Source organism: Pogoniulus pusillus, chromosome 27 (genome assembly GCF_015220805.1).
Source record: "Pogoniulus pusillus isolate bPogPus1 chromosome 27, bPogPus1.pri, whole genome shotgun sequence".
Taxonomy (NCBI): Eukaryota; Metazoa; Chordata; class Aves; order Piciformes; family Lybiidae; genus Pogoniulus; species Pogoniulus pusillus.
Window position 1 is genome coordinate 8,387,601 of NC_087290.1, and position 22,480 is coordinate 8,410,080.

Genomic DNA, 22,480 nt, shown 5'->3' on the forward strand with positions numbered 1-22,480 from the left:
CAAACAGCTAAATGCTAAACCGAAGAACTCTTCAGTGTGGTTGTACAGGTCACAATGGTGCACATGCAAACTGAACCCCCACCATGAGCCTGCCCACCCCTGTTCATGACTCCACAAGTGAGTCACTTTTTTTCCCCTCTTAATATGCAGCTTCTTTTTTTAATTTGTTTTGTATGAAGTTTAATTCGTTCTGCCTCATCTTATTTGCAAATATTTCTCATTTTCAAGTGAATTTATTTTTAAAACAGGACTTGAAGCATATTTTTCAATATCTAGCAAATGTCTGGTTTGTTGTTCCTGTGTTGCACAAAGGTAAAATTTGTTCAGAGTTAGCTCTGGGGAAAAAAAAAAAAAAAGAGTGTTTTTTAAATAATCAGCTTGTAATAAACAGGGGAAGACAGTTACTTTCCTGCTCAGGGAACTGTCATAATCTGTAACTTCTAACGATATTTTAGAAGGAAAAACTGTCATCCCTCTGTCATGTGCAGCCACAAGGATTTCTGTAAGTCATGATTAAGACTTTAATTCTGGGCTTTTATAGAGTAAGCATGGAATGAGAGAAGATAATGATAATGGTGATCTGTGCAAAGCAGCCACTGTAGAGGGAACTGTTTCATGTTTCCTTTTCCCTTTGCCTAGGCAGCTGCTTGCTGTACTTAAGCTTCCTTTTCAGATTCAGGAAGGCAAGAAAGTCAAGAAGGAGGAATTCTGGTTAAGAGTTGCACAAGGAAGCTCACAGCTCTTGTATGCCCTTTGTGGTGAAGTAAACCCCAGAACTGCAACCTCACACTTCTCCCAGACATTGAATGTGTAGGAAAGCTGCACATAGCACTGTCATGGTGTGTGTTTCTGATGATGATGTTGAGGTTATAACTGCAGGCTCTGCTGTGGGAAAGGGGTCAATGTGTATTTTGGTTTCTTATCACTTGAAGGCAGAAGGAAGTTGCGTATGAGGATGGAGAATGTCAGTTGGTGGGAATGCATGGTGCCTCTGTTGGGGTATGTGTTAGCAGCATCCTGTAGTTAGTTAGTTGCTGGGCTGAGCTGGGTTTGCTTTGGATGGAAGTCATCTCAGCTAACCTTAATACCATCATGTTCACATGAGAACATGCACACTCATCTCTGTAAGTCTGTTCTCTATTTTATAGTAGCTGCTGTGATTTTATAAGTGCTGCTCAGGCGTGTAGAAGAAAGTGGGTTTAGTTTGCCCTGAGGACAGTGGTTTCTTTGGAGGAAGGAGTATTTGTTTGTACCTCTTGGTATCTTGTTGAAGAAAACAGCATCTTCTGTTAGTGTTGTGGTGATGGGTAGGGGAGTCTGTTTTGCAATTTGAAAATACAAATTTAAGCCTAACATCCTGAATAAGTTAGGATTTTGCTAACAATGCTGGTTTTACCTGGTCTCTGCTCTCAACTGCTGCAGCTGCCTTTTCTCCCTCTCTGAAATGACCGTGCAGGTTTAGGCACTGTGAAACATAACTGAAATACATCCCAGACTGTTTATTCATCCCAGTAGAGCATTAAAATTTTGGAGGTGGAAGTTAACCATATAAAAGGAGAAAGAGAATTAATTAAAGGTCAGAGTGCTTCAGTGTAGGGAAAATTCAGAGGAGGCAGATACAAAGTTATTCAAATCACTTCTGACTTCAGGCAGGTCCATTTTCCTATTTCTTGTGTATGTTCCCATGGTAAAAAGAGCATCTCATCTGTCTCATAACTGACCACTAGTGTATACGTTTCAAGCACAGCCAGAAATGCTCCTTTGAAGCTTTGGCCAGGCCCTACAATCGTCCTGACTTGTCTTTTCTCCATCTTCTCTTTGCCTCAGAAGTGGTCCACAACACCTGGCAAGACCTACTTACACCTTTGCTGTCTGTCAGCTCCTGCCATGCTGCAGAATACAGAGTTAAATCTAAAAATAGGCTTAAAAAGAGGTGAAGGCTTTGAGCAAAGTAAAATAAGCCACTGATTTGGGTCATGAAATGGAATTGATGTCACTGGTTCTCCGTTGCAGCTTCCTTGAGCTACAAAATTCTGTTCTGAGCCATGAAAATGTGAAGGAGCATTGGTGAGCAAATGGCACTGAGGAAAGGGTGGTCTGCTTTCAGTTCTCCAAGGGAGACTGCCTGGACCATGACCTTGTAAGCCAGACGTGAGACATCAAGGTGGTACTGGATGCTCTGCAGTTTCATTTATATTCAGTCTTCTTCAGTGGTAGAAACCTGTCATCTACTGCTGTCCTTTTAAGGAGCAACCATGGCATCAGGCAATTAAATGCTTCATCCTAAATTACATCAGGAACGTGTGGTGAGCCAGAAACTTCCCTCAGTCTCTTCTGTCATAGGCTAGCTCTTAATCAGGAGACCAGACTCCTAACATAAATCTGGTCAAAAAGCCTGAAGCCACTATAAAAGGAGTCATCTGCAATTTTTGCCCGTTTCAGAGTGGTTATGTGGCTTCAGTGATGTTTGTTAAGTGCTTTGATATGCTTTGTTGAAGAGCAGAGTGTTAATAATTAAAATTGGAAGGAAGTTCTAAAGTAGTATGGGGATGATGGACGCTTTCTGGTCTGTTAGTTAACAAAAATGCAAAATATAAATGGACTTATCAGCAGGAATTTAGTCTAACGCTCCCTTCCCCCAGCCACCTGCATGGGCTGAGCACAAAAAGCAGCTAATTTTCTGAAGAGATGAAAGAAGCTGGTCCTACAGCAGGAACAGCTATTGAACTGCTTCAAGGTGGTGAATTGTCAGCACTGAAAACCTTTTGAGTTGGTATCTCAACCTGCTCAAAACGTGCATTTTTTGTACTGGTGTTTGCAGTGTGCAGGAGCTGATGAAACCACTGTCTTGTGACATGAATCTTATGTTTCAGTCCATGTCATTGAGAGGTCAGTAAAACTGAAACTTGTTTTGAAGCTCAGCACCTTGGCTGTGTTTGAATAGTGTTGAAGACTGTATTTCGTGAGGACAGGTCCTCTTAGTGGCTTTATCTTGGCCCAGCTGAGCAGCTGCTTGCAGAATCCAGACTGTGCGACCAGCCTCGTGTTTGTCCATTTTACTGCGAGCAGTTTCATTTGCAGAGTGCAGGCAAGAGCAGGCTTCTTGCCAGCAACAGCTTCATTCAGATTAGGGCTTTAGTTCAATTATGTCCAATTAACTTTTATTGCAGATAGCAGTGATAATTACTTGCAAGTCAATTTTTTGGCTGTGGTTATCCCAAGGCTAAAGCTTGAGCTTGATGGATTTTAATAACTGTAGTGACGTATAGCTTTTCCTCTTTCTTTTTTCTTCTTTAGGCCTCAATTAGATGAAAGGTCAGAAGCTATGTAAAAATCCATCTTACAATTAAAGCCAACTGTTCTACTCTTCAGCAGATGCATAGTACTGTGTTTTAAAACAATCTCTTGGGGCTGACCTAAAAAAAGGCTTTTTAAACTCGGAGATCATAACCTTGAGCTTGCTGCTGCTTTATCTGAAGAGCAAATTGGATGGAGCTGCTGTCACATGTGGCAGTACCCAGAGCCGTGAGCTGCCGCCTTGGCATTTCTTACTGCGCTACATCCTGTTCGAAATTGCTCACCTAGAAGCCTTTAGTGGTGGCCCTTGGGCATGAGGAGTGTGATATGAACAATTTAAGTCCTGCTACCCCAAAGCTTCTTCATTTTGTTCCTCATTGAGTCTTGCCATCCCAGCTCTGGGAGAGAAGCAGAGCTGTGCTGCAGCAGGTGCCTCCTCTCTCCCAAAGCACCCCACATACGTTTAAATTCTCTCTGCCTTTTCCTTTCAGCTGTTTTATTCGGTTGCTTCTGTGACATTCTAAATGGAGGTCAGCCTAAAACCTGAAATGGTTTACAAGCAAAATCAGAGTTAATTAAACTGCAAGAAGCAAAAATTGATTTTGATCAAAAGTGTTGCGGGGCTCTACAAAAGGATCCACCTGAACGTGGAAAGCCGAAAGGTCCTGTGCTGGCAGATGCTGACTGTGCACTTTGCTTGTTACAAAAGGCGACTTCCTATTGTTCGCTCTTCCTATTTGTTTATCCCCAAGTCCACTCGGTGCTGGTGTGATTTATTGCCATTTCAGAGACAACCCCTCTGCACGTTATTTTGCAGTTTTCCATTTATACCACATTAAGAGGATGCGAAGCCGGCGATGAATGCACTGCTAGTCTGGAAATTTTGTTCCAGGAAACAGTAAGATTTATCTCTGGCTCTTCAGCAGTCCTGGGAAAGGGCCATTCTGGTAAGTGCCAAAGAATAAAGGGAAGTTTTAGGGCTGGAGAAAAAAGGCAGGAAGCCTGCAGGATCAGTCTAGACGCTGTCAAGCGAGGCACGGCTGCCTGCAAGGAGTCACATTGAACATGGAGGTTGGTGGCAGGGGTTCAGCCTCTGCAGTTGACACAAACAAATTTCTGAAACCCCTAGATTACAGTTTACTTTAGGAGAGGGAAAAAGAATGAGCCTCATTTGGTCTCGAGGAGCCTGCCAGGGGGTAAATGAGACACTGAGCTTCCCTTGGAGCATGAAAATTGGCCTGAATTCAATTATGTTTCCTGGCAAGCTCTTACAGACATTTGTACCAAAGAAACTTCACAAACCCGAGTTAGTTTTTGGTTTTGTTTGCAGCATTTATGTATGCTGAACTTGGAATGTGCAGCGTGCGCTTGGGGGTTGCCATAAATCCCATCAGTGCTTCTGGAACTTCACGGGGGGCTCCCTGGTGAATAAGGAGGAGAAGTGAAGCATATCAGCCAGCCACAAGCGCTTAACAACCTGCGCACGGCTCACGGGACCCCAGGGTGCTGGAAACTTGGAATAGTTTGGAGCTTTTCTTTTGTGTGTGGGTGGATGCTCCTGCTTCCTCTTGGCCCCAGGCTTTGTGAACAAGCCGGCAGTTAATCGTGGAATTTCATGGAATTTCAAACATGCATGTTTACTTTCAGGAACCTAACTTTAATCTTCACCAGCTTGCTTTTGTCTGCACCAGCTCAGTTTCCCATATTTCAGTGGCCAGGAATGGTTTGTGGGGAGTGTTTCCTTTGTGTACTTACTGTGTAAGGCCCTTGGGAGCTTCAGAGACTGGTATATTTAAAAGCTTGGCAATAACTCTGCATATGTGGTCTGTTTATATAATGATAAAGCTCTGTTGGAGCATTAGAAATTTCCTAGTAGTACTGAGTTGCTTTACGCCCAGGTTTTACTCCAGCTCATAAAAATACCCCCTGGCCTGAGGAGCGCTGAGTCTGGCAGAGTCAGTACCAAACTTTGAATATCATCCAGAAAATAATACATATTTTCAGTCTGTGAGGGCAATAACATGGTAAGTTTCACTGGAAGTCATTCTCAGCCCTGCAGGGAGAGTGTTCCCAGAGTAATGAGGGAAGGTGAGTTCTTCTGTCCTACCTTCCACCAGTGAGCCTTGGTGGTGGCAAGACTTAATCTGAAAATCAGGGCAAAGGACGCTGCTGCCTGGACCAAAAATTCACCCTGATGTGCAGGTAAGGCTGAATGTAACAATTGTAGTGGGGGATGTGACAGTCACCCCCAAATCCCAAGCACTGCAAGTCCCACTTAAGCTTAACATGATTTGATTTAATTATTAATAAATCATAAGAGAAAAAAAAAAAAAACAAAGGAAAAATCTGTTCATGTTTCTAAACCTGCTGTTTGCTAGAGCATCCTGCAGTACGTGTGCTGTTAAGATTATATCCTGCAGCCAGATTAGATTAAAATTACTTCAAAGGGAGGTATTTATTTATTTATTCTAGTCTAAAGTTTGTTTTCCTCTTGGAATGTACTTTATCTTTTTATATGTATTTTCAAAACAAAGCTCTCTATGCTCTGTTTGGCAGTACACAGGATAAGTTTAGAATACAATTTAAAAACTTTAAAGGTAAGGCTTTTACAGCTGCCCTAGTGTCAGAGCCTACTGGACAGCTTGCTCTCAGTTTTGCAGCTGACTGGTTTAGATAACAGCGTTACTGAGCCTGTTAACAGTGAAAAAAAAAACCCTCTGTTTCTCATTCCCTGTGTCTGTTCCAGTTCCCCCAGTAACATGCTGCTCATCCTCTAAGGGGCTGGGATAGCAGCCCGGTGGGGGAGCTTTGCAGGTGCTGATGCCCACACAAGTTGCTGCTGTGGAGCCAAGTCTACTGGTGAGAAGCCTTGGTGTGCCAAGTTCAGTTTATCTCTTGCTCTGGACTAATTAGAAGCAGTAAAGCAGAGTGCAGGAGGGAGTGATGTGCCCAGCTGTCTTTGTGGCAGGACCCTCTGCTGCTGACCTGGGCCCCAGTGTGACAGCATGTTAAGTCAGCCATGAATGCCCACCCCAGTCTCAGATGCAGTTCATGGAGGGATTTCAGTTCTTTTTAGCTGGGTTGGAGTTGTTTGTGTTGACTCATGCCAAAGAAGAGTCAGGTCAGAAAGTAGTAGTCATATGCTGCACATCTCAGAGGGAATAAATGTTAATTAATTTCTAACATAAATGAACAGGTTTGTTTGTAAAGATATTTCAAACTGGTTTGTTTGCAAATACTGGGGTCTCCATTTCAGGAAACGATTAATTTCATAGAGAAGGAAAAATGAGCAGGATTTTAATTATGATATGGAGTCCAGCAATGGAGTTACGGTCAGCACTTCTACAGAAGTCTGAATTTCCTGTTTTAATGCTCAGTAGTGACCTAGATGGCATCAATTTGGTTATTGCAAATCAAGCTAAAAGAATTTTATTTTATGCTTCTACTTAAAATGGGGCTTGTATGCCCAGTATTTCCTTTATTATTGGCACCCCAGTCTTCTATGAACCTTTGGCATTACCTAAAATGATTATCTTCCTGTGGGAGGAACTTGTCTTTCTAGCCCTCTCTAAAATATCACTCTCCGTGTTGGAGCTAAAGCTTCTGTGAATACATGTTTTGACCTTCAAAGAAATGCTGGTGTGTATGGCAGGAGCCTGGCTGTTCCGAGCTGAATGCTGTGACCGCTCTTAATCACTTGTTCTCTCTCCTAATGTGCCATTATCCTGTTTATTGCTGAGCCTCTCTGTGGCACTTCAGCAAGAGGCTTACTTTAGGAGCGTTCAGGCTGTAATGAGCGTTAATGACGAGGCAGGTGAGCAAGCCCTCTACATATCTTGCTGTCAGACATGCTTCTGGTTCAGTCGGAGCATGCTGAGCACAGTGCTGAGCCCTTTCCTCTCTCTTGGGACTGCACACAAATTTGCCATCGCTTAAGTAATGTTTTGGCCACTGAGCTCCTGTGGACACACAGGGGTGGAAAGTAATCTTGGGCTGGCATCAGACGTTACTGGACTAAAAAGTAGGTGAATGTGGGACTAGTGTGTGATCTGATGGTTTTTCTGACTGCAGTGAAGGCTTTTAATTTTGTTTGTCTGCTTTTCACTGAGAAATAGATCTTGTTTTTGCCAGTCTTCTGAAGTTGATGAAATGAGGAAAATAGGAAAATACAATTACTGTTTTTTCTTGCTGACTGTGAGTCTTTCTGTTGCTTACTCAGGTAAAGCTCTGGCAACTCACAGTGTTTTTGTCTTCTGATTAAAAGGAGCTGGATCCTTGTTTTGTCTTTTTGGTCTTGCTGGGCATAATTTGGGCAAGAAACTGCTGCCCACAGGCTGTTTGCAAAGTTTCAGTGAACATTGCTTGCCTGTATTCACAAACGAACATCGTCTTTAAAGGTCAAGCAACTACAGTTCCCAAAACAATAACTTTAAGTTCTGGATGTGACATGTCCTCAGTCACAGTTTCTGAACTCCTCCTGAAAGACTCCCAAGAACTCCTCCTCCTACAGAGGGTGAGAGGAAAATCAGAGTTTAGATTTATTTTACGAGGTTTGGCAACTACATCTCTTGAACTTCCCATAGTGTAGATGGTTACTGTCTCCTAGGGATGCAATGGAGAATGATGTAAACCTCTTCTGGTAGTTGTAGACCCTGCAGCTTGGTGGTTTGTCTGAGCGTTTCTCGTGGCGCTGCGCCGCTGTTGCTCAGAGTGAGTAGGATGAATGGGCAATAGCTTGGAGTTGTCAAGCTGGCATTCAGTTCCCACAACTATTTTTAATTGTTAGTCACAGTGGCGCTTAATGAGCTCGCTCAGCAACACTCAGCTTTTGAGGGTACTCACACAGTGAAGATGAAGAAGTTTTTGTAAATTAATATTTAGATAAATTTTCTTGGCTGTTGGCTTAATCAGCTTTTGTATGTTGAACCACAGAGATGCATGCAAACATAGTGCTAATTCTGCCCAGCGATTGCTGTGCTGTGGAAAGCTTTAAGTCCACGCCGTTCACTGTAGTGGTGCAGACACTCCTCGGGTAATCTGACTTGTGACGATGGTCTGAGAGTTAGGTTTCAAATTAATGTCTTTAAAACGTCCCCGCAGAGAAATCAGCTTTCAGAGCTTTCTGGAGCATGAAGGCAGTAATGCTGCTATCCAGGACACGGCGCTGCCGTGTTGGGTGTCATCCAAAGGTTTCATTCACATCTCCTGTGCAGTCCTCAGCAGTGTGACTCTTCCAGAAGTGGCCTCAGTGGGGTGTCTGCAGCCATGGCTTCTCATGTTGGTTTTGAGCTTTCTGCTTCGCCTCTTCTGATCTCTGTTTCTATTGGGGTCTGTGAAATAAGGACTGAAGTTAAATCAGCCTATAACTTTTGAAGCCTTCAACTCTTCCCATGTTTTGGGGGTCACACACAAGCCCCATGGCCTTTGTAGCTGCTGCTTAGGTGTTTTGGCAGAAGCACTCCGTGTATAGCAGCACTGATCTTATGGAGATCTGGGCAAGGAGAAGTCCACTGCTTTCTCCGGCTTGGCTCAGACACTTTGTTTCTTAGAGCTTTCTGAAGTGCCCATGGCTGACTGTGGCTCGCCCCAATAGCTGTGACAGGGTGGATTTGAGCAGGGATTTGCTTTGGGAGCCCTCTAGAGACCTTGTTCCATCTCAAATTTCTTTCTGTCATACTAATAACGTTGGGAGACTTTGAGCCCGCGTTAACTTTGCTGCTGGGAACCCGTGATGGGATTTGAGGGTAGTTGTGCAGTGTTTGGATGTAAAGAGCTTTAGTGTTCCCGTGCAATCATTTCAAGGTCTGATGTCCTAAATGCTGAACCCCTCAGTAGAGGCTTGTGACACCTCTGCATCTCCTTTGTGCAAGAGACACGTCCTGCTGTCTGTCTAACCCAGAGCCACGCAGGTTAGCGAGTCTCCTCTGACATGGAGGAAGTTGTAGCCATTCATCTTTCAGCCTAATGGACCACAGAAATTACAAGCTGTAGCATGCAGCTTAATCTTGCCACGAGGCAGAATGCTGCATACTTTGCCTCCCATTTCTGCATGCCGTGCCTTTTTATTAAATGTAAAAGAGCAGCTGACAGGATTTCTCCAGAGGCCATGCTCTGGCTATACCTGGTAGATAGCCAGCACATTTCAATATATAGTAAAATGAGCGCTGGTGGTTTCTTTACCAGTCATAACAACCAGCGTTTGAAATCTGAGGACAGAGTTATGGGTTATCCTCTGCATGTCAGGCAGCAGAGGAGAGCGAGGCAGCCGGGTTAGTTTTAACCCTGCAGCTGACCCACTTCTTGAAGTATTTCCGTTGCTGCTCCAAGGTGCAGCCAGGGCCAGAGCAGCGGTTGTGCATCTGTGCTCGGTCAGGCCTTCTCCCAGGGCTGGCTCTTTGCCACTTTCTTTTCTCTGTTCCTCCTTGTATTATAACTTTGAATTGTCTCTCTGTTGTTGCAGTGTGCAGAGGAGTGAATGCCCCATGTTGTGTTAGTGCCTGTCTGCCATGCTGGCCTGTCTGCCAGGACCAGGTGACCTCTCCTTTCAGCTTCTTTCTTACACGCAGATGAACACTGGACTTCAGAAATGTGAGTGACGTTTTGTCTGCAGGATGTGGTTAACTGTTAAATCTGGCTCTGGTACAGCTGTGACACAAACATTTAGGATAAGGTGGAAAAACTATTTAATGTTAGACTCTTTGTTGTGCCTTCAAGGCATCATCCATCAATAATGGCTCTTAGAAATCTCTGTGGAGGTTCACATGTGCACAGCAAACTCTCTCCCCCCTTCCTGGCTTTATAAAGGTTAATTTTAACTACAGCAAGATGAAATGCAAGTGAGGTTTCTGTCAGATTCGTGCCTCTGCTGAAAACATTGTGTGCTAAAAGTGTGCCAGCTGACTTGCTTCTTAACACTTTTCCCTGACTCTTTTTCACTTCCATTCATTTAATTACTTGTAGACACACATAAAAGCTGGATCAGGCTAAAGCAAACCTTTTGAGGTCAGCAGCTCTGTTGTTCTACATACCTGGGGCATATGTTGCAAACATGTAGTGATCTTGACCAAATTACTAAAGTTCAAAGTTTCTGTCTTCTTTCTGATGTCTTTTTGGTGCCTCTGAAAATACATCTGCAGAGTACTCTGATAATTCTTTTTGATAACTTCAGTCATTTTTTTGGGTAGTTGTACTAGTATTTTAAGAGCCACTTAGGCCTTTTTAATCTTACTCTCTTTATCACTGGAATTGCACTTTGGCATTCCTGAAAATTCAGCTGAACAATCAAGGTTTCTGTGTAAGATCTCTGTACTTGGTTCTTAGGGCTCTGACCTGCCTTTTGTATGTGAAATGTACATTGGGAAATCCCTGTATCCTCAGTTTGCTGATGGATTCATTGCTTTTCAAAAATAAGTAATTGGCAGCTCAAGGGGTAGCTACATTGTTAAGATGTTAAGGCTTGTGATGCTACTGGAAATAGGTAAGATCATTTTGCAGTTAAGGGTGACATGCTCAAAGCCCTACTCCTGCCTGAAGCAAGTAACACTGTTTGCATATACCCTTGTGCTCCCCCACGCCACTCCTGCAGCATTTGCACTGACTCCATGGGTTTGGTAATTGTAAAAGCACTTTCAACAATAGAAAAATGCTTTACTCACTAAAGGGCTTCCTCAGATGACTTTATTTGAAACTGGGCATTCCCCTCCTTTCTCTTTCCCATTTGCCATTCAAGCTTTGCTGACCAACACATGCTCATTCAAAAGGTGGGCAGATGTGGTGAGAACATACCAAGCTCCTTGCACAGTTGTGGTGAGAACATACCAAGCTCCTTGCTCTACATGAAATGTCTTTGGTGAGTGGTAAAGCTTAGCTCTGAAAGCAAATTGTTGAGGTTCACATGAGGGTAGCTGTGCACAAATCAGGTATTTGCTCATTGCATATTTATGAGGCAGCATGCTGGTATGTGGGCAGTTCCTGAACCTGATGGTACCTGATGCCGTTTCTGAGAACTGCTGATCCCTGCACTGAAAGCGTTACTGTATCCTGCTTAGTGAAGAGCTCCGGGTACTGCGTTTAAAGGAATTTAGGACATAAAGTAGCTGGCAGGCGCTAGCTGGCAGTGGTAATACTCAGCTGTTCCAGTTTGCTCTGATTTATATGGAAAATGAAACTGCTTGTGCAGCCCTCCCTCACCCCTGCTGCAGATGTGTGTAAGATTAATTGGTGCGTTGCTCTCCATACTGTATATGCACAAGTAGTCTCGCCCCTGGCCAAGCGAAAGCTGAGTTAATGAGCATTTTTAATGAACAGTGACTTGTGACTTTTGATGTGGGGTTGGAAGCAGGCTTTAATAATAGTGCTGCTGCTCTTATCAAAGGCACAGAGCTCCACATGATAGCTTTTATTCAGACTAACAGTGTTTGTATTAATAATTTTTAAGTGTCGCTTTCTGGATCAGAGTTTTTGTTAATGCTTTAAAATCCACATTAGCTCGATTATTTTTTACCCCCTTTATTCTCTTTCAAATAAGAGGCTTTTTTTCTGAAGGGTGGTCTGTGCAGTTAGGAGTTTTGTAGATTAATATGCACGTATTTTTGTCTTCAGAAGCTCATCTCTATAGGACTTTCTAGTTTTAGTATTTTCTCTTTGAATTCCAGCCTGCATCACAGGAAAGGCTAACCCTGAAATTCATCCTTCTTCACACAGGGGATTTCTCACTCCATGTGGGTATTCTTTTCTTCTTCCAAGTGACTTCCATATAAACCTGACCAGTCAGTTAGGATACTTGAGGCAAGACTGCATGAGCAGTGCCCGCAGCCACTGTTGGATGGAGCAACAGTGCCACAAGGGGTGAATTTTTGTGACAGTGGTGTAAAGCCAAGGTGAAAAGTGCTTAATGAAGGGATGAGAGGGACAAATAGAGTAGAGCAGGTTGGGAGTGAATATGGGGTCATTGGTGAACTCAAGTCCTTTCCTAGGGATGAGAGCTCTTTCTGTAAAGCCTGCAGAGAAACTGCTGCAGTTGAGCTTTTCTCTGCAGAAGATGGGATGAGTGAAAAACAGCTGTGCCCAACGCGGATGCTTTCATTAGGGCTGGAATCCTGAAGGCCTGTTTGCATTTTGTTTAACAGCAATGAAAATTTAACCATAGGCAGTATTAAAATCAGTGGGGCCTTAAAGCCTTTGTGTGAGGCACACTCGAAAGATGTTGCAGTGGTGCTGAGATGAGACAGAGAATGATCTCATTTGGTGATAAAAACAGCTCCAGCGGTGAGACGCACAGAGGAATGCAACCAGAGGAATTGGTTGCCACGGGATTAGTGGCAGCGTGAACTTGCAGCTCACCAATTTATTGGGATAATTGCTCATATGCACAGCTTTACCTTACAGTAAACATGAAATAATTACCTTTCAACAAAAGTAATCTGCCTTGCATTTACTATTAGATAGCTTTGTGGAGCTCATCTCATTGTTTCTTAACGTGGCTTTTTCATCTGCCATCCACCTCATCGTTTGATGGCCAGATCTGCAATTCTTGCACAGGAATGATGAATGTGTTCTCATACCAGCATTTTCTTTCTATTCTAGCTGCTTTTCTGTTCACCTAGTTACCAGAACTAAGCAATTGTTCTTTCCTGGTTTGTAGGATATTTGTATGGGATATTCACTCTTGCTTGCCCCATAATGCCTTTCTCCTAATTTTTTGCTGCCTTAATTATTACAGTCAAGTCCTGCCTATGGAACTACTAGCAAAGCACATTTTAAGCAGCACATTGGGGCAGTAAAAAATACATCACCTTCAGGCCTGAGTAGAATGGCTAAGGTAGACCCATAGTAAAGGAGCACAGACCTGGCTGCATGCAAAACAGGTGCTGTTTGAAATGGTGGTTGGTTTCACAAGATCCTGCCCAAGGGATTTAAAAAATGGTTTGCCATTTGGTAGGATGTCAAGCTTGAAGTTGGTGTGTCATTTAAGCTGAACTGAAGGGTTACTTTCTTTCATCAGAGGAAGGAGCTCTTCCAGATTTGGAGTTGCAGATGTGTTGTAACTGATAGCTGCAGCCTGTTCAAACTTCAGTGGTTTAGCTGCTTTATAAAAGTTTCCATCCTAACTCCCTTATAACATAAAAATAGATGCTTGGGTAAAAGACTATTTGGTCTATCTGTTCAGTGGTTATATTTACCACACAATTTGCTGATATGCCTATGGAAGTGTAAACCAGAATGGAAAATCTTTGATGGTAAAGGTGTCTTAAAATACCTACTTCCACTTTCATCTGAAAAGAAAAGCTTTATGTGGCAATGGCTATAAGCATAATATAAACCATACTACAGACAGGTGTGGGTTCCTTCGTTCATTGTGGGTGATTCCTCTCTGATTCATGGTGAGTTGCTAAGGGTCATCTCTTGGGGAAGAAGCAGAACTTCATGAGCATGGGCAATGCTAAAAAGAAAGGTTGATAGTTTACAAAGGCCTTGGCTGTTGAGGTTCTTCTGTTAAGAGCATAGCAGCTTGCTCAGAAGGATGGATAGGAACCCTCTGCCTGCAGTGGCAGATACAAGGATATGAACAGGAAGAATATTGAGGTTAATATCAAATGAGCATTTCCTTTGATTAAGGGAAAGGGTGGTACGTGCCTGTGCTTGGGCAGCATGGGGAGTAAGGGTATAACCACCACTGTGGCACTTGCTGTGCTAGAGATGCCAACCAACCTGCTTGCAAAGCTTCTTATTTCACAAAAGGTATTTTTAATATTTGTGTTATTATCCTTTCTTGTGGTGTACCCATCCTATTTGCCATTTTCTGACCCTTGCTTTCTGAAAGTGAGTGCTTTTAGAGTACTGCTGCTCTCCCTCACCTGGGAAGTCTGGAAGCTGCAGGATGCAAAGACACTTTCAGGAGACTTTCAGAGGCCATTTTCTTAAAAGAATCAGAGGTGGATTTTCAAGAGGAAGAGCTTTTTGCCTGGGAGCATCAAGCTCTTTGCTGGAGCATTAGATTTCCTTGTGTCAGAAGGCCAGATGTGGCGCTGGGATGCTCTTGGGCTTTGCAGGAGCTGGCTGCCACATTTCCTGTTCTCTCAGCCCAGCCACAGATGATGGAAGTTTGATAAACTTTTCAAGGATGCTAGAAAGTTCAGGAAAAAGATGGGCAGGTTTTCCCCAGTAAACTGGTTGTGGGGGGCGGGGGGTGAGGGAGTTTGTGTGGGAATCAAGCAAAAGGAAAATCGGATTGCCAAAGCCGCAAGCCACTGTTTGAAGATTATAAAATCACTTCTAAAGCAGCAGTCCTCTAGGAGTTAGGCCGCAGAGCTGTGGCAGGGGAGCTGCTCAGCTCTCCACTTGGAACAGGATTATAGCAAGAGAGGCACAAGTGTTTCCTTAGGTTTCTGAAGTTCTTTGCAGAAGCAGTTTGAGTTTGTGGTCCAGGTAAGTATTCAGTAAATTGGAATAAGTGACACCACACCCTTGTCTCCAGAAGGCCTCTGTTCTGTGTCTGGGAAGTGGGGTATTTTTAAATCTCGAGAGGTAATCAGGTAATTTTTCTGTGTGATACATGGATCCTGTCTTCAGCAAGGTGCCACACTGAAAATTCAGCTGAAGAAATAATTGCAAGCCACAAAATAATGTGCCTGTAGCCTCCCTCCATTTGCTGAACTTGGACTGACAAGGGCTTCCTAATGGACAAAAAAAAACACTCAAAGTGCTCTCAGATGTCAGCATCCAGAAAAGAACTCTGATGTAAATGGAAGCTTGAGCTGAAGTGCTTCATGTGTGCATTTGGTTTGTGTGGCACGGTTTGGGTAGTCAAGGCAGCAGGGTGGGGGGCACAGGAATGGCTTTTGTAAGAAGCTGCTAGAAGCTTTCATTATGTCAAATAGAGCTCACTCCAAGATGGACCCATTGCTGGCCAAGACCTCAGTGGCAGTGCCAGCACCTCTGGGGGAACATATTTTAGAAAGACAGGAAAAAACTGTACAGCTGCAGGTGGGGAGAGGAGTGAGAATGTGAGAGAAGCAATTCCGCAGGCACCAAGGCCAGTGGAGGAGGAGGTAGTGCTCTAGGCACCAGAGCAGAGGTTCCCCTGCAGCCCCTGGAGAGGTCTGTGGTGGGGCAGGCTGTACCCCTTGCAGCCTGTGGAGAACCCCATGCTAGAGCAGGGGGATGTTTGAAGGAGACTGTGATTCTGTGGGAAGTCCACACAGGAGAAGGCTTCTAGCAGAACCTGTGGACCCATGAAAAGGGGAGCCCATGCTTGAACAGGTTTTCTGGCAGAACTTGTGACCACATGGAAGGGACCCACACTGGAGCAGTTTGAAGAGCTGCACCACATGGGAAGGACTCAGGCTGGGGAAGCTGATGGAGGACTTTTCCTGTGGGAAGGACCCCACACTGGAGTAGGGGTGGCGTATTGAGGAGTCCTTCTGCCTGAGGAGGAAGGAGTTGCAGCGGCAGCATGTGGTGAACTGAGCATAACATCCATTCCCTGTCACCCTGTGCCACTTTGTGCGGGAGGAGGTAGAGAAATGAGAATGAAGTTGAACCCTGGTAGAAGAGAAGGCTGGGAGGGGAAGGGAGTTTAAGGTTTCTTGCTATGCTACCCTGGCTTCTAATAAAAAGAATCTCCTCCAAGTCAAATCTGTTTTGCCTGTGACAGTAGTTGATGATTTCTTCATCCTTATCTCAACCTATGAACCTTCCATTCTGTTCTCTCTCCCCTGTCCAGCAGAGGGAGGGAAGTAATAGAGCCATTTTGGTGGGCACCTGGCATCCAACCGGGGTCTGTCCACTGCATTATGGTTCCCATTTCAGCATCACATTAGTTTAATATTTTAATTCATAACATTCTGATTTTGAGTTACACAGTGAAGATACTGAGAATGACTTGAGGAGCCTTGGGGAAGCAGTCTTACATTAAGAGAGTAGGAAGTAGCCCAGCACCACTGCAAGGAGTGCTTCAAGCTGGAGACAGTCCAATGTTTTTAGCCTGTTACCTATTTTTGTCCAGCTGTGAACATCCTCCGATGAAAACACTGATTTCATTTGCTCCCCTGGGCAGGTCTTGCCTTAAGCTGAACTGGGGGTTGTGTTGGCCACCAGGTAATAAAGGGAATGAGGTACCTGGTGCACCATCCACTGGTCTGGGAAGATGAAGTTCTTGCCTCTTGGTTCCTTGGAGATTTCCTACCCTTGTCATGCAACTCTCTCGCCCTGGGATTGATCCCTTGCTTTACCAGAATCCATACTGACGAATTTCCTTTCTCCACAGGGGACACTACACAGAAAATGAGATCTGCACAGTATCCTACCCCAGCAGAATTGGATGCTTATGCTAAGAAGGTCGCCAACAATCCACTGACTATAAAAATTTTTCCAAACAGTGTCAAGGTTCCCCAGAGGAAGCACGTACGCCGTACTGTGAACGGACTTGATACTTCGGGCCAGAGGTACAGTCCCTACCCGTCCCAGGCCGCCACAAAAACAGGCCTGCTGGCAATAGTCAAATCTCCAGCGAAGGGAATCATCAAAGACTTTGACGGGACACGCGCACGCCTGCTGCCGGAGGCGATGATGAACCCCCCTTCCGCGCCCTACGTTGCACCTAGCACTTTAACCCACCCCCAGGCGCTTGCTCGCCAGCAGGCTCTCCAGCATGCACAGACTTTGCCGCACCCCCAGAGCATCCCGCAGCCACAGGCTCTGCAGCACCCTCAGGGGATCCCACAGCCACAAAGCTTACCGCACCCTCAGGGGATACCGCAGCCACAGGCGCTGCCGCACCCTCAGAATATGCAGCAGCCGCAGGGCTTGCAGCATCCTCAGACCATGGCACACCAGACTCTGCAGCACCCCCCGAACCCTTTGCTGCAGCCAGGTTTACATGGAAGCAGAAAGATGCCGGATGCAGACGCGCCGCCGAATGTGACCGTGTCTACCTCAACCATTCCCCTCTCTATGGCTGCCACCCTGCAGCAGAACCAGCCACCGGACCTGAGCAGCATTGTGCACCAGATTAACCAGTTCTGCCAGGCCAGAGCTGGCATTAGCACTACCTCAGTGTGCGAGGGACAGATTGCAAACCCCAGCCCTATAAGTCGTAACCTGCTTATCAATGCAAGTACCAGGGTATCTACTCACAATGTCCCTGCACCCATGCCTTCCTGTGTAGTAAACCCTGTCGATCATGCTGCTGCTGCTATTCCTTCTGCCTCTGTTAACGTGCCCATGGTGAATATCAACAGGGTGCCACCTGCCTACCAGAACGAAATCAAACCGGTCGCCTGGAACCAGCACCAGCTTGCACATCTGCAGCAAATGTGCGGAGATGCTGCTGGGCCTGCTGTACTCGCAGGGAAGCACCCTCAGAGAGAGATCGCAGGGCAGAGTTTTCCTGGCAAAACTTCAAACTACCCTCAAGAACTGTGCATGGGCCAGTCGTTCAGCTTGAAGCCCCCCATCGAGAAGCCCACACCTTCTCCACCTGTGAATGGTTTGCAGGGACCCTTGCCATACACCAATGGGCACTATTTCCAGCCCATCTGGAATAACATTCTGCCCACGCCCAACAGTGACAGCTCTGGGTCCCAGGACCTCGCCATGCCTTTCCATGGGGGACAGCCAGCAGGAGCACCACTAGATTGTGCAGGAGGAACTCATTACAGAGCTGGAGCTGGTCCATCCAGCCAGAATAATGTGATGCAGACCATGGATTACCTAAGTGGGGACTTCCAGCAGTCCTGCTTCAGAGATCAGAGCATGGCCGTGCTGGGAAAAGTCCATCGGCCTCCCATGAACCGAGCACCTGAACCAACCGATAGTCGAAATCTTCATATTCAACACCCAGGGTATAGATAGGCTGCAGTCACTTTCACAGACAGAAAAAAAATAAAAAACAGGTTTAGTCTTAATTTTAATTAATAAGGCATTTTTAACTTGCAAACTTGTGTGATCATTATAGTAACCATGGGAAGAAGACATCCTGTATATTGGAAAGCTTCGCTTACATGTTATCTGTCTCCTTTGTGCATCAAATATTTAACATGCCTTCTGTGTCAAAGAATTTCATTACACTACTTCACGCCACAGCTATTTCCTCCACCACAGAATCCCCTTTGTGCAGCTTTTGCCTTCTGCTTCGTAGCTCCTTGCTGGACTGATGTTGAGTTGCTGCAGGGTTTTGCAGTTACGTCTGTTCGCCAGCTCTGTCGAGAGCAGGGTAGCGTAGCTGCTTACATTTCCATCTCAATTTCCTCTGAAGATTAAGAGCAACAGAATTTGTCAGGAAGCAGGGCTTATTTTCAACTCGAAAGCCCATTTCATTAATGCATTAAACATTGACCATTTGCACTGTCTAGAGGCTTATTTAATTGAAAAAGAAGCCCACGTTTGAGAAGAGTTAACTAGGGGTATGTGTTTAGGCATTAGTAAGAGGGAAGCATTTCAGCTGTTTCTTACTGAGATGCCTGCATTTATCATTTAGACTTTGTCCAAAGTCAAAAGTCTCTGGCAGATTTTTCTGACACTTTTTTGTTTTCAAGCAGACAGGGTATGGAGGAAGGGGAGATTGGCAAGTTAGGGGCATAGGCAGCATAGCTGCCATAGGGAGCTGCCTTTTCTCTGCATTATGTTTCCCTTCCCCGCTCCTCTTTCAACAGCATAAGCGCTAACTTTGCCTGAACCCCTCGCTGCTAGGAGTCTGGCTGTCCTGATGTGAAGGGAATCCAGACCCACTGACAACTCCAAAAAGGGTTCAGCTACTTCTCTGGGAGCTAGAATTGATTTCAGGGCATGGAGGCCTATCTGCAGCTCATCTGTGGTGCAGTAGGAGGGTTTGGGGGACAAGTGGCAGGGTCCCGCTGCAACAGCAACACTGACAGGACACAGTTGGTCCGATACGGAGCTCCTCTCGCAAGCTGCTTGTGGGGCAGAGGGTCCTGTGTTCCTCTCCATCCAAACTCCACAGATGTAACAGAACAAACCTCCTCTCTGGGAATTAGCAAAGCTATTTATAACATCCCCTTTTTACCAGGGTCTTGGTGCCTAATTCCTGTTCCTTCCCTGCATTACTTCCAGCAGCTAGACAAAGTCCAGCTCCAGCGGGACACTAACCACTGGGTGACCTCAGCATCCCCTTCCCCATAGCCTACCCAAACACCTTTCCCTTCTCACAGCCGGATTTGTCGTAAGAGGAAATCTCCTCCTCTCTGTTAAACGAGGCTAATACTTGAAGGTAATGGTAATGATCACAGCCAAGTTTGGAAATTAAAAACTAAAAAGAAAAGAAGGGGGGGGGGAGGGGGGGAACTATAAAAGCATTGATTCTTTTTCTGTACACTGGCTAAAAAAATACTGCTCTACACTGTAACTTTTAAGTGTAATATTTCTGTATGAATGTCGCCTGGTAGTGTGGGTTTGAGTAGCATTGTATATGGGTGAACCCACTTGGCCTCTGCCACCCACTGGCCTCCCTCACAGCCCTTGGAAAGGAAAAAAAAAAAAAGAAAAAAAAAGAATACAAAAAAAAACAAAGCCTTAAGTATTTGCTCCTCGAACTTTCCTTAATGAGCATGGGTTTAATTAAAATAAAAACACAAACAAAACACTTAACATCCTGTGAAATGGAGGGGGAAAAAAAGAAAACCATCATAAGAATTAACAGGTTTTGAAGTGACGTCATAGTTGGCTTAGAGATTCTTTAAAAGGTTTTTTTGTTTTGGGGTTGTTTGTTGGGTTTTTTGTTTGGGTTTTTGGGGTGGTTTTTTTTTTTTTGGTGAATGGAAAAAAAATAAATTAGGAAACATTTCTTTGTTGGTTTATTTTTTTAATTCAATATCCTTTTTTTTTTTTTTTTTCCCTTTTAATTTAGAGGTGTAAGTCCTGGGCTGTAAGGAATCTTTTAGGTTTCAAAGCTTAGCAGAGTACCTTTCCTGAAGTTAGTACACTTCTGTCATTATTTAAGTCCTTTTTTGTTTTTTTAAGTGTACTAGAAGCCGTTCTTTAGTGGTAACTCTGGTTAGCAAAGTGACTAAAGGCGGGTTGAATTCTGTGTTGGCTTGTGTTGCCTTATATTTAACAGGAAAAAAAAAACACACAGAAAAAGAAAAAAAAAAAAAAAAAGAAACTTGCCTGATTGTGTTATGCCAAATGATAGCAACCTGAAGTCCTAATTTATTGTTTATGATCGTATTCCTGCAGTCTTTGTGAGCACTGGTAAATATACATCTATGGAAGAATGAAAATCCTGAGGCTTTTCATGCAGTATTTTTCTCAACACCTTTTTGGAAGCCAAGGTTTGGGTCTGATGCTGCTTCCCTTACAGCCTCCCTGCTGTCCCCAGTCCGTCTAGGGCTGTGCTGTGACTTTAACCTGCCCTGCCGAGTTAAGTCCCTGTAAGGTGTACCTGAATACAGACCTTTTTACTGAATAAACCATTACCATCTTCTCTCTTCAGTAGCCTGCTACAAATCTCAACCCAGACTGTTATTAAAAGCTGATTTTTTAACTCCTGCTCTTCTTGTGAGAGAGAGTCTGAGCAGAGTCCTGTGCTGTGGTAGTTGTGGAGGTGGTCTTGGTGCCTGGGAGGTGCTGGGGTTGGGGGTTGTTGCCCTGAGGGCCACAACCTCAGAGACTTTGCTCCGGTACAGCAGGACCGGGAAGCAGAAATACTCCTGAGACTCATCCAGGTGGGACATTGCTTGAAAAATAGAAATCATTTTACTATTAAACTATACTGCATTACTTCCTTTTGTCCTAGGAGTGAGAGTTTTTGTTATTTAAACCAACCCTTTTCACTTCTGCAGCAGTCTGTTGCTGCTGGCCTCTCCTTCCTTCCCCGTTCCCACCACATCTTCTCTGAAGAGAAACGCAAATACTGACCTCCCTCATTCCCAGAGACAACTTCCGAGGGCAGACACTGCATGCAACATAGGTGCCCAGCATGGGGATCCAGTTGTGCCACTGTCACTTGCTGAAGTGGCAATGGGAAAAGAGCAGGTGAGCAGACCCTAGCACTCCAGGATGCAGCAGATCTCCTCTCCCAGAGGGGTTTGGCCGTGCACAGGTTTATTTTGTGGGGCAGAAATAAGAGTAGCCTAGAGGCCAGGGCTCCCCCTTTTCCCTGGGCTGTCCCTGGCGAAGATGGTCACCTGCTGTTGAGGTTCACAGGGCTGCTCTCCTTGCAGCATCTGGCTCTGTCTGATCATCGGTGAGTCAGTGGCTTCCTGAGTTCTGCCTTCAGCACAAAGCTTTTGTTACAGAATCAGAATTGTCCAGGTTAGAAATGGCCTTTTAAGATCAAATCCGATCATTAACTCACCATTAAGAGGTCACCACTAACCTGTGTTCCTCAGCACCACATGTGCATACCTATTAAATCTCTCCAGGGATGGGGACTCCACCACTTCCCTGAGTGAGCAGCCTCTTGCAGGCCTTGACATCTTCAGGGAAGATTTTTTTTTTCCTAAACTTCAACCTAAACCTCCCCTGGTGCAGCCTGAAACTGTTTCCCCTCTTCCTGTCACTTGTTACTCGGGAGAAGGAACAGACCCTATCTTCTCTGCAACCTCCTCTCAGGAGGGGCTCCCTGGTGAATCTGGGTACTTGCAGATAACAGTTCTGCTCCTTGAGGAAAGAGTCAGGGATTTTCAGATGTTTTCCTGAACTATTTATACTGCCTCATCCACACTGAAATCTGTCCTCTTCCAGCACCTCACAGATGCAGCAGGATACTGTTCTGATGGCTCCTAGCAGCTTCCTTGGCAGCCAAAGGTGGCCATTAATAGCTCCTAGGAGGGGTGAATGTGAAAATGGTGTAAACCTAGGAGGAAGCTTCCATCTCTGGCCTGTCTTGTCTGTCGAGCAGAGGCTTTGAGGCTGCTAAAGGGCGAGCCCAGTTTGTTACAGCCCAAAGTTAACATTCTGTAAAGACACTTGTGAATTTTCTGTTAAGCTTACGATGTGAGAGATGTCTCCATGGGACTCAGCCTGCTCCCATAGAAACCAAACAGAAATGTTTGCTGGGGCTCACTGGGAAGAGAACTGGGAATTGCTGCTGTATTTCATTAAACCACAGACTGATAATGAACGCTGCTGCTTGTGTGCTACAGGTATGGACGGGAACTGCTTTTTAGGCTTTCCTGGGTTTTGTTTGCAGGAAAAAGAGAGGCCTGATCCCTCTGCCCCTTCT

The 22,480-nt window shown here is 44.9% G+C and overlaps 1 protein-coding gene across 6 annotated transcripts in view; it reads left to right on the top strand.

The window, feature by feature from the left end:
• FAM222B (family with sequence similarity 222 member B) overlaps nt 1-21,034 on the top strand; it is a 41,488-nt gene extending 20,454 nt beyond the window's left edge. For 2 of the 6 annotated variants that reach the window (XM_064166738.1, XM_064166737.1), the window contains exons 2-3: nt 9,758-9,885; nt 16,565-21,034. In XM_064166738.1, coding sequence (XP_064022808.1) covers nt 9,804-9,885; nt 16,565-18,150 — 1,668 coding nt within the window. In that variant the 5' untranslated portion in view covers nt 9,758-9,803 and the 3' untranslated portion in view covers nt 18,151-21,034. Of the gene's footprint in view, nt 1-4,169; nt 4,245-6,068; nt 6,157-9,757; nt 9,886-16,564 lie in introns of those variants that run through there. The other 4 variants (XM_064166742.1, XM_064166741.1, XM_064166740.1 and 1 more) reach the window with 3 other exon arrangements.
• The last annotated feature ends 1,446 nt before the right edge of the window (nt 21,035-22,480 follow it).